The 13,158-nt window shown below is 34.5% G+C and overlaps 1 protein-coding gene across 1 annotated transcript in view; it reads left to right on the top strand.

Moving 5' to 3' along the window:
• Positions 1–5,699, top strand: part of LOC149786646 (thymidine phosphorylase-like) — a 47,926-nt gene extending 42,227 nt beyond the window's left edge. Inside the window, exons 10-11 of the mRNA XM_089977172.1 lie at positions 14–154; positions 3,669–5,699. Of these exons, the coding sequence (XP_089833298.1) occupies positions 14–154; positions 3,669–3,805 (278 nt within the window). The 3' untranslated portion in view covers positions 3,806–5,699. The remainder of the gene's footprint in view (positions 1–13; positions 155–3,668) is intronic.
• Positions 5,700–13,158: the final 7,459 nt, after the last annotated feature.

The following is a 13,158-nucleotide window of genomic DNA, read 5'->3' as shown; positions in this document are numbered from 1 at the left end:
AATGGTTTTGTAGGATATATCCAAGATATTGATGGACTAAAGTGCGCCGTGGTCAGTTGTAATCTGGGTGCCGGACGGACCAAACCAGGAGAGGCCATAAATTATGGAGTAGGCCTGGAACTTACAAGACATATTGGTGATGAAGCAAAGGAAGGTAGAGTATATCATGGGCTGGTGCGTATTGAAAACCTGAAATAAATACTTATATTTATTTCACTTACACTGATCCCTGGTACTCATTTTATGATACATCTTTGGGGTTATATGCATTGTTTATATGACTATGCTTCTTTTCTGTCTATATGTCCAGTGACTGGTGCAAATCGGTTCAGTTTGTATCGCACTTATATTTATATTGGAATAAATGCCACACACACGCACACATTGTAAAGCTGGGTGCCGGACTGACCAGAGCAGAGGAGGCAATCTATTTTTAGAGTAGGTCTGGAACTTACAGGACATATTGGAGATCATGCAAATGAAGGTATCACATTGTTGTTACGAGTTTACGCTCTTAAGATAAGTAACAGACAAGAATGAGAATCAAGAAGCTGTGCACAATTCAATAAATAATTTATTTATCTAAAATTAAAAGTGAAAGTCGAAAAAGAACATAGGGTATTGCAAATTTAATCACGAAATAATCCTACAATTACAGATACAAGTCCGAATAATAAATGTTCTGAGTAAACCTTAGTGGAAATGCAAATTAAATCAGACTATGAAGGTCTTGATGTGTCTGTGGTGGCCTGTATCATGTTTTGTACCCACAGGATTTAGTTGAAAACAATAATATAATTCCATGTTGGGATTCATGTAAATCCCAGCAAATGTCTCTGTCCCACAATATTATATCTTTATGAGCACTATGTCTTTCCAGAGGAAACAAATCACTGAAATAAATTATTTGAAGAACTAAATTCTAACCCAAATGAACTTCTGAACACAACAATAATAACAAAATTGTTTCTGCTAGATCTCAAAGCACGAATGAATAATTTTCCAGTGACAATATTATATAGTCCTCTACTTGTACTCAGGTCACAATTAACATTTTGTTTTAAAAAGATATATACCTAATGAAAAATAATTTTCTACAAACATCTCAATCTTTACAAAATACAATGTTAGCTAAAAGTAGAAAGTCTGTTACTAAAAATATAACATATAATATGAACTATGTCAGGTACTGGTATGTCACACCTTTGGGTTAGATCTATGAAATATTCAGTATAATCCATCTAAGTAATTGATATCGATGTTGAGAAGACATTTAAGTTGATGCAATCCACATATCATGTGATTTCCTAGTCCGAGTTACCTATGACCGTCCCCACTCATTTAAGTTAAAAATACTTTGACATTGTTGTTAAGGTATGGGATCAGAGCCGGTTGAGTTTCGAAAAGATATATTTCGCCGCTTACCACCGAGGCAAGCAACCTAAACGACCTTACATCGAGCCATACCTGCATTAAATCGATAGGAAGGATTTAATGTTTCAGAAATTGCGAGTATAATATTCGTTTTTGTCTTAATCTGCTGACAGGTGACACTAAACTGCAGCTTTGATGAAATTTGATCTGTTGCTTACCATTTGCATTGCTAGTCACGTGACTAATCAAATCTAGCAGCTTATATATGCATTTCACCACAGGTCCAATAATAAAAACAATAAACGCCTTTCTAATGATGTTGAAAACAAATTTGAAGATATTAAATGAAGGTTACGTAAGTTTGTAAAACAAGCGAAAGGACACATAACTCTCAGAATCTGTATTCTGGGAATAACGACCTGAAACATATCGCTGTCTCCGCAACCTGGACAAAGGCATATTTGTAAAGCCGAGAGCAAATGACAACGCGGTAGTCGCAAGATACCAACATAAAAATTGCTGACTCGTGCTCTATACTTGTTGAATCTGAAATTCCAACTTTGTGATAGGTCATGGGCTCTGATTCCCCAGCATAAGTGTCAAAATATCTAACATGGGGCGTGAAGAGTCAGAGGAAACTAGGACTAGTGCTTTTCGTGTAAAGAGTCTCTCGATTTTTTGTCCTATTGGCATGCTGCTATTGTTTTATTTAAGTTTAAGGTTCTTTGTCCAAATGATATTACCACATACATAAATGGAACAAGATACATATACCCAATATATTGAAACATTTTGAAATCGGGAAATATAATGCATTATGCATCAACAAAGCAAGAATGCAAGTTAATATAGCTAACTATGTTATGCTGCTTCAAGTGTCGAAACTAACAAAACAACAAGCATTATCTTTCCAAAGAGCCGAGGGTTTGAAGGCTCCGTTATGTTTACTTAGTTGTTTGGTTAAAAAAGAAATCAAAAAGTAAACTTAAAAAGAAACAAAAATGTTGGCAGGAGGAGTAGGCCAGATAATCTGTTTTAGGCATTAATATTCTCGTAGTTGTTGAAAAATTGTTCTTGTGTGATTTTGCTTTAGTAAGACTTTTTAATGCTGTCAAGATAAATAGAAAATATACTTTCACACACTATTAAATATTTGGAAGAATTGGCGGAAGGTCCACCTTGAATAGTTAAGAGCAAAAGTTCCCTCCCTTCTTACGTTTGTGGCTTTAAACGTGTATATCCGATTTAGATAACCATTACATGCCCAGTGATTCACAATTCTAGTTATTGACGGATATATGTCGATGCAGATCTGTGAATTTGATCTCACAATGAATAATACTATATAAGATTTTTGAAGTTTCTGATCACCCCTAGATTTACATAACATAGCCTTGTTAATATCAATGTTTGTATTAAAACTCTATTGGTGAATACAATTAAACTGGTAACAATTTAATTCTTTTATGGTCTGCGAACGATGTCTTTTTAAGCCAGCTGAAACAACTATTTAAAAAATCCCAATATAAGACACTAATTCAGTACGGTTTTGTGTCACATCTTGCAGTCTAATGTGCTTTCCAAATATAATTTTCAGTACATTTACTTCAGAATGGATGCAAAGACTTTCAAGATATTAATACACTAAGCGCCTCGATGATTAGCAATGAGACAGTAATGTTTCAATGAAAGTTGTTTCGTATATATGAACATGTTTTTTTTTTGTTGTGTTTACTGTATTGCATCCACGTATCACTTAATTTTACTATCTAATGATCAAAACGTTTTTTGTGGAATCGTAAATTGATTACACAATAACTCTTAGCTGCATTCCTGTTTATGTTCAGTTACAAGGTCATATAAATTTATTCAAATATTTTGTTTGTCCAAACTTCTCGTGTACAAGGAAGGTATAGACCATCTCGAATTTATCGTCGGAATGAATAGTTTTAAACAGGAAGAGATGTAGAATTTCTGATAATATTCGACTAAAATATCGTTATGAAACACCAATAAAGTCAAACAAACTATGAAAGTGTGTTGAATATTGAGAAGAACAGAACGATCATAAGCCGTCCAAATAAGCCGTCCAAAGCGTATCTAAATAATATGACGTAAGTATTGAATTATAAATACAAATCAAGCTCTCAGTTGGTTTTCGTGCTGAACTTGTTTATGAAACAAACATGATTATGAAAATGATTTATGCTTTGTACTTGATGATAATGAGCATCTATAGAATGTGTGCGAATATAAAAAGATTTAGTTTTGTAGATGAACACGAAATGTTTCAGGTGAGCCGTGGATCATTGTGCACCATGAAGAAGACCAGCTTTCCGACGACGTCCGGCACACCCTCAACCAGGCTGTTGTGGTGGAATCAACCCGTATAGTGATGCAAAGCAGGATAATAGATGTCATATTCGGTTGATGACCTTTTAACTTGGTTACCAAGAAATTTTACCTTTACTTGAAGTGTGCTGTTGGCTTTAATGTGCCACAGCAGTCCATGTTTTTTTTTCTTCTCCCTTTACTCTTGCACATCTTTATTCATCTAATTATCTCGCCAAAAGAATACTAAAGACAATGTAAATTGTGAAAATATAACTTTCGTCCATTAAAAAAGTTCCGTGGAGAAACAGCCTCATAATCGTACATGTTAAGACTATAGGCCTTGCCATATGTAACAGAAACAAGTGAAACCAAGACTCAATTTACTTCTCTACAAAACAAGGTGAAAATGCAAGAGGCATTTACAGGATTGTGAATAAATCTTAAATAATCCTAAAAGTCCTATCACATGGAGAAAAATGTAGAATATTCCGAATGAACCCCAATAGTCTTGAACGTCCTGATGTAACACAATGATCCAATCCAAAATGTCTTTGAATCAATTGATAAAAATCCAAACGTCAATGACAGGTTTAGTAATTCCAGTTAATAGTTTAAATAAATGACTCATCTAGAACTATATCTGACAGGCTGATTTAAAACATGAATGAATTATGTTTATAAAATCCTTTTGATGCATATTTTCACGTAACTTCTAGCACAATACGATGTGAAGGTTTCCAACAGATAACCTAGTCTAGCCATAAATAGGATTGATCTTTAACTTTTGAAATGTAATCAGTTTCTTAACAACTTGTAGTCGTGGACCAAAGTTAGCTGTATAACATTATGTTTATAATTTACAATCGTGGACACGATTTAAGCACTCATCATGAATTAAATATACGTAATAGTACCCTTGTTTATTATATCGTGTTTCATGCACAACACAGAACAATTTTAAAATCAAAATAATTAAATTCCTTATTTTGCACTTTTCTATTCAATCTCAGAATACGATAGAGCTGGTCATGGGCTTTGTTTAATGCGCTTCATATAGGTAGGGGAAAGGGTGGTAAGATTCAGGAAATTTGTATCTCACGCATATATACTTATATATATATATACATTATTTCCTAATTATTATATATAAAACAGAATTAAGAAAATTGATTGAGTATTGTAGATTGTTTTTAGTCATAAATTTAGGACCAATATCAATAAATTTGCGCATCAGTATTAAAATATGATAAAAAGAACAAAAAGAAAAATATGGAAGAAATACAAAGTAATCCACACTACGTATTTTCCAAGTTTGAATACCGAACATTAAATATATATCAAAGTTATGGGGATATTATAATGAAAAATTAAACATAAATTATGGGGATATTATAATGAAAAATTAAACATTGTGAGAAAATGTCAGTCAGTATGATTCTTTCCAATATGGAGCCGTCATACACTTAGTTGTATTCCGTCATCAAAGCAATTTGTCATGCATTCTCAAGAATACCTGAGTTCATCAAAAGCCAAGTTTAAGTATCAAATATTGAACTCAGATTGATACATTAATTGTTGTTATAATAACAAAGAAAGTGATTCCCAAGGATTTAAAAAAAATCTTTATCAACATAATACGAGCACTAATCACTTTACATTATATAGCGAGGTAGGAAAGTAGTCGGGTATATGTGAATACAGCATGCTAAATTCGTCTAAGTAATTACTTCACATAAGATAATTAGGCTAGGAAGTATAAGTGCAGATTGAATACAGTATGATTATTCGTCTAACAAAGTTCTGTTCTTGATATATGATAGTATCAAATCTGTTTGAGGACTACACAGTGTGCTTCATAATCTTCAAAAAACATGTAATATCTATATACACATTCTGTAATGTGCATATCTACTATCAGTATGTGCTTTGTATTTACGCATGTTATAATTTGCTTATTTTTCAACCTGTAACATTAAAACAGTTTATTTTGAGTTGCTCTTGTGTAATTTGTCCTCAGTCATATTAACTAAATGTTAACATAGTATAACACTTCATCTACCAAATAATCACTATCAGTTTAATTATGACGTAAGTCAAAAGATGTACATTTTGTTTTATTTTGAATAATAATAATTTGTGATAAGAAACATAACACAACTGTTGTTGAAACAAGAACCAATTTAACACTTAGAAATGCATTTAGGTATGCTTGTGATGGGAGAACCGTGTTGTGTCAGCTTGTGAATGTTTTACATGCACTTGCCACCACATACACGTTATAATTTCTGTCTGGAAAAGACTTAAAGGACGACTTGGAGTACCAGGCCTATCCTGTCACCGACCTTAAGTACTCGCTTTTAAGTCGTGTCCAAATGCAAACTGCATATCTCTCAATCTGATGTTGCATAATGCGAGAGCAGATCTGAGTCAATGTTGTCTATTATGATGACGGGTAGAACTAACAACATCGTCCCTGATCTACCCGTAAGTTATTTGACAGCTGATCTATCGCTATGTATTTTGTAGCTGGATCTCACTTATAAGCTTTTACACACGATATGTCAAAATAGTACAGAAACCTGACCGTTTGCAGTGATATAGACAAGTATAATGGATGAATCCAGAGCGACAGGTGTAGATGACTGGCCAACGTCATTGTTCCTTCACTCTATATGTTTACATTGACCAATTATAACTGTACCTTTATGTTTACATTGACCATATGTAACTTTGACTGTAAGTTTACATTGGGCGTATTCAGCTTTACCTTTACATTTACATTGGCCATTTACAACTTTACCTTTATATTTAGATTGACCATATACAACTTACCTTTATATTTGTCTGCGTTGGTTCGAGTCTCGGATTCGGCCAATGTGGGTATGTGAGAAAGCTTGCCAGTAGCTTCTCGTGGGTCGGTGGTTCTTTCCGGGGTTTTCCCGGGTTCTTTCTCCACCATTAATACTGGCCGCCATGTATAGCCTATCGTGTGCTGAAAAATGGCGTTAAACCCCACAACAACAACAACCTTTATATTTACATTGACCATATACAACTTTACCTTTATGTTTACATTGACCATATACAACTTACCTTTATATTTACATTGACCATATACAACTTTATCTTTATATTTGCACTGACCATATACAGCTTTACCTTTATATTTACACTGACCATATACAGCTTTACCTTTATACTTAGATTAACCATATTCAAGTTTGCCTTTATATTTACACTGACCATATTCAAGTTTGCCTTAACATCTACGTTTGCCATTTACATCTTTACCTTTATATTTTGATTGACTAAATACTCTAATATCTGATTTAAACTTCCATGGTGGATTTAATTGTTACGAGTCCAATAGAAAGGACTTTAAGTGCTATATCACATGGTAAATATATTATAAACACAGCATCTTGATTATGAGCCAAAGTAAAACTTGTGATGTGTTGGAACGATCAGAAGTCCAGAATAATAACTATCTTTAGTATGGTATTCCCATCCACCAGCATCACCTACATTATCTTGCAAATATGTGACGCTGTATACCAGGAGAGCTTTTTACCCCGTAACGTGAATAACCTCAATATATCATACATGAAACGCTCGCGTGAGAGAGAGAGAGAGAGAGAGAGAGAGAGAGAGAGATGGAGATGTGCCGTAAAGCAAAATCAACCGGTATTTCTACGCTATGGAATACGTTTCTTATTTCGTCACTTAAACACCATGCCTCAGATAGAATCAGTTATTTCAGATATCTTGTTTTAATTATATGGTCTTAAATTAAGTAACTAAGTTCTTTTTAAATTTTCACCTGGTATTTTTGGGGACTAAATTGTTTCTGGAATTTTACAAAACTTCCTAGGTTTTGCTATTTTCTCTTACTTAGTTTAAGATCATAGAGTCATAACATAAAGAACATGGCATATATCATGTGCACAAGGAATTTCCGAGGGCACAACCAATGACCTGAACGCAATTTTAAGTCAACATGCTTACCTACGAATAGCAAACATCTTAATATATAGGATAGAACAAGAGACAAACATTAGCTATGTAATATGTTGCTTACAAATAAATGATATTAGTATTATTGTTAGGACGGCACAAACTTCTAAGTTCAATTATGGAAAAAAGTAAATCACACACTAAAAATTATCTATACAAAACAATATGCTGCACAACATATGCATTATATATTTTCATAAAATTCCACCGTCCCAGATGTCAATCTCTCTCTCTCTCTCTCTCTCTCTCTCTCTCTCTCTCTCTCTCTCTCTCTCTCTCTCTCTCTATATATATATATATATATATATATATATATATATATATATATATATATATATATATATATATATATATATATATATACACATATATATCATATATATATATATATATACACATATATATCATATATATATATATATATATATATATATATATATATATATATATATATATATCACACTGCAGTTTATGTGATCGTCTTGGTCATTACACTATGTATTCAGACATAGATTCCAGATGACTACAGTAAATACCATAATTACTTGTAACTGATTTAGATTACATTTTTCGAATGAGACTTAGGTATAAATTGTTAATCAACTACCACTGGATCAAACTATTTAATTTTGTATAATTGTGGTACTTCACCATAACTTAAGAAAGTCGTAAAAATTCACGTGCACTATTGAATTAATTCCTTTGCATATAATTGTAAAGTTGAGGTCACACATCTCTCAATCGAGGGCGAAGCTTAGAGGCGTTGAAGGAGGAAGTTTTCCAAAATACTATTCTGAGTTTTGCCAATGGCAGATCTAAAAAGTATGGATACCAGTACCGTAATAAGAATGGACGACTTTCTAACAAATGCAGAATGATAGGGATGAAACTGAGCTGACCTTTTCGTCAATTCGTAAAATATTACGTGCTGTACTACGTTTTTAATCGCTTTTAATTAATAATATCACCTGAGACAAATCTCGTGAACGACATACGATTGTTCGTTTGTCTGAGCAGAACTTTGGAGAAATTGTATTAGATTGTCGTCGAGAAGCGAGCACAAATCTCCAATAGTACCCTACTGTATAAAAAACAGCGAGTTCGAGTAAGGAAATATCAATCTGAGCAGAGATCAATATTCAGAAAGATGTTTTCGACAAGGAAAAGGAAACAAGACGACCCTACCAAACTTTGATTGGAAACGAATGCTATGCTGTGCCCTGCGACAAGATCAATACGCAGATTCGTTCCGCTACAGAACGTGATGCTATTACCGTTCCAATCCTGGATGACATCACTGTTACAGCCACCCATTTAAACAACAATGTGAATCGAAACCAATCTTTCTATACCCACCCCCACCAACCCCTGCGCACATATTAATAAGGTGAATGGTAGAAGAGAGAATGTTTCCGGTCGATGGAAGGCATTCAAATCAAAATCTGTATCGGATCTTTAGAAGAGCATAATTTGCATACACGGTAGAAGGAGAAGGAGGCAAAGTACATCGGGGCATAATGATACAGCTTACATTAGATTCCCAAATAGTCTCCGCCATGTCATTTCCTTTCCTCTGTCGGTACAGATGACAATACATTGGACTCTCATAATGAATAGGTTATAGGAGCTAGTAATGCATAGCATCAGATGTACATAAATAATGTACTTGACTACACAATCTTGAATTCGACGCTTGAAGATGAGATGTAACTCATCATGTAAAAGTCATGTGTGAGTGTTTGTAGTAACACAAGGAAGAAGAAGAGCAGCGAAGATGAATGATCATGCTGTGACACACAAAAATAAAAGTGAAAATATATAGCGTTTTAAATGGCTGTGACGAGGTCATTAACGGGTTGCCTCATTTTAGTGTTTATTTTCAGACTGCAAGATCCCTACAGGCACAGCTGCATATCCGTTCTCATAGTGACTGACTAAAGACCAGATCATCAGGTTGGCTGGACAGCCCATGTTCCTTGCTGGACCCAGTGATTCAATTTAAATCGAATTCGTCCAACGTTTAAACTAGCGTAAATGGGGTTTCTTTGACAATCCTCCATAACCCACTTTATTTTGTTAAAACGACTGGCACCGGCTTATTAAATTACTGAAAGAAAGTCAAAGAGAATACATTTCATTTATAGATGATATCTTCGAGAAGATCATAACACCCCATCTGATTCTAATCAAACTCATTTCGTAGTGATCAATTATATGTTAGGGGAAAATGAAGAAGAAATTAACTTTCATTTATATGAAGAAATTTCATCATAGAGCTACTATTATTTACATTTAAACTGCCCTAGAAAGGTCAGTCTTAATTATTAGTCATAGTCTACATCTTGGATCACCATGGCTGATTTGCCTTTGCTACAAGTCTCTTGCATGTCTTGTAATGTGTGAGACACATTGCTGTTACTTGCAAGTCTTGTGGGAGACACATTGCTGTTACTTGCATGTCTTGTGATGTGTGAGACACATTGCTGTTACTTGCAGGTCTTTTGTGAGACACATTGCTGTTACTGGCATGTCTTGCGATGTGTGAGACACATTGCTGTTACTTGCAGGTCTTTTGTGAGACACATTGCTGTTACTTGCATGTCTTGTGATGTGTGAGACACATTGCTGTTACTTGCAGGTCTTGTGTGAGACACATTGCTGTTACTTGCACGTCTTGTGATGTGTGAGACACATTGCTGTTACTTGCAGGTCTTTTGTGAGACACATTGCTGTTACTTGCAGGTCTTGTGTGAGACACATTGCTGTTACTTGCAGGTCTTGTGTGAGACACATTGCTGTTACTTGCAGGTCTTATGTGAGACACATTGCTGTTACTTGCAGGTCTTATGCGAGACACATTGCTGTTACTTGCAGGTCTTGTGTGAGACACATTGCTGTTACTTGCAGGTCTTTTGTGAGACACATTGCTGTTACTTGCAGGTCTTGTGTGAGACATATTGCTGTTACTTGCAGGTCTTTTAATGTGTGAGACACATTGCTGTTATTTTCACATTATATTTCAAGCAACAAGTACTGTATTAGCTTGCTTACAAGATGAATCTATTATAAGTCAACCCCATCCATCCATTTTAAGGCTGCAGAAAGTGAATTTCTTATTGACTCTCCACTAAATCACAGTGTATTATGTAAGTCAGTTCTGTTTGTAAGGGGTGACTTGTCATCAGTGAGTCAGACTTGTACTTAGGAAGAATGAAAAAGCCAAATGGGATGGATGTATATGAAGAATGAAGAGGAAACTACTGCAAAATATATACAAATATATTACTAAGTGGAATTTGTCACAAATTAATTAAGAACTTAATTTTGTCCATCTCTGTTCAAAAGAATGCATAGAAATGACAATGCTTAACATTTTAACTTCATTTATGTGATAAATCCATGAAATGTACTTTTGGTCACATACTGGTATGAACAATAGTTGCCCAGAATGATTTGATTCGCAGCTTCCTATAATATAATTATTCCATATGTCCTATAAATAAACAATGGAACTAAAGTCCACATTTTTGTAACATCCTTGTGCAATGTCATTTGGTTCAGAGCCCCAAAAATTAATCCTCGTTGCCCCAGTTTTAAAATATGATTAGATAAGATCGTTGTCTGGTTATCATAAAGATCATCTGGCTCTGATTCCTTGTCGTTACTGTGATCTGTGATTCCTTGTCGTTACTGTGATCTGAGGGTTCTCATTTGGAGGCTGAGCATGGGCTCTGTAGGTGACAATTTCATTATACAGTCTGAAATTTATTAATGGCTATGCACAGCTGAATGGGTATCATAGGGAGCTCAGATAAACACCCTTTGTTAACTAAATATAGGATTCTGTTTGGCACTGAAATTTCATGGCTCAATCAAAGGATTATCAGCTGAGAAAACAGATTGGATTCTGTTTTTATACAAGCAATGGGCTTATCAGGCTGTGCAGATTTGCCGATAGTTGGGAAAATATCACTTAGGAATTAGATCTGGCTTATGAAAAGGCAAATATAAATCAAATCTAAATTTCTATTGCAACAGACATGACCACTCCGGTGGCCTAGTGGTTAGAGCACCTGCCTCTAATGCGGGAGGTAGTAGGTTCAAACCCTGGTCGAGTCATATCAAAGTCTTATGGAAATGGTACTAACAGCTGCCTCTCTTGGTGCTTAGCATTAAGAGGCTGGTGCTTGGACTGGTCATTCTGGTGTCAGGATAATGTGACTGGGTGGGACATCATGCTACATGTCTGCAGCAGGATGCCCCAGTGCTAGACATCATTATAAACTGCCACGCTACAGACGTCGTAGCGATATGATAGTTTTTTTTTTTTTAAAGCTACGTTATAAATCCAAATCACACACACATGCACATTGCATCAAACACAAACTGTATTTATTCAGCGAAATACAAAATGTAATACCTGTACAGTGAACTTACTTACTAGCGAACACCCAAAGAAAAACTGTTGAAGAACACTTTACATTATGGTGAGTAATGCTTAATTTAACATTTTCAAATTATTTATATCCAAAAAGTTCTTGACACAAGTATGCAGTGAATAAACTCTGTACATACATGTGCATTTCTGGTTTGTAATCAGGGCATCAAAACCTAAACCATTTGGGTCAACAGTATTTTGTACATACTGCAAAGATTTAGTTTCTAGTATTTAGATTTATTATTTATTTTTTTATTTTGTACTTATATCCGTACTCTGCATTAATAGAATATTCAGTATAAGCTAATTTTTCTTTACTAAAATACTTTTTTTGGTCTTTTTTAAAGTCTTTCCATTATGGAAGTGCTTTTGAAAAAGAGGTGGGCCATGGTAAAGGAAAACAGGAGTTGACTACTGTGATGTATTGATGCTTATATCATTATCACAATATCAGAGAGTATATGACAACATTTATGCAGGAATTCCAGGAACAACCATTTATGCACTAATTGTCCAGATTTCTCCTAGTTTGGAAATCCTTTCACTTTGCAAGTGCTGACTGTTGGGCCATACAAGGTTTCATTCATTCTAGATGTGTCTAGTCAAGATGAAGAAACTCATAGGGACTCTTATGTAACTATAGTGATATGGAATCTATGAAACAAGTTTACACTGTAATAACATTAGGGCTGTTCCATTTAAACATATATGGTACCCATAGAAGGCACTGTAAAAAAAATATATGCCGCGGTACTCAGATTACAGAGTTTATATAAAAACAATACAAACTCTAAATTGCATCTATGGGATATCCACATCAAAAGTGCTCTCCCTGGGACCCAAGTATATTTTACTGGAACAGACCTTACATGTATTGTTACAAACTGCAGTGAATTGCATATTGTATTTTGCAACAAACCTAAATTTAATGCTAGATACAATTTTGAAATAGATATGAGTTTGAATTTTTAAATATTAAATATGGTTAAGGATGTTGC

Source organism: Sinohyriopsis cumingii, chromosome 12 (assembly GCF_028554795.1).
Source record: "Sinohyriopsis cumingii isolate HCF-2022 chromosome 12, ASM2855479v2, whole genome shotgun sequence".
Classification (NCBI taxonomy): Eukaryota; Metazoa; Mollusca; class Bivalvia; order Unionida; family Unionidae; genus Sinohyriopsis; species Sinohyriopsis cumingii.
The sequence above is the reverse complement of the archived record's forward strand: the minus strand, read 5'-3'. Positions and strand labels throughout refer to the sequence as shown.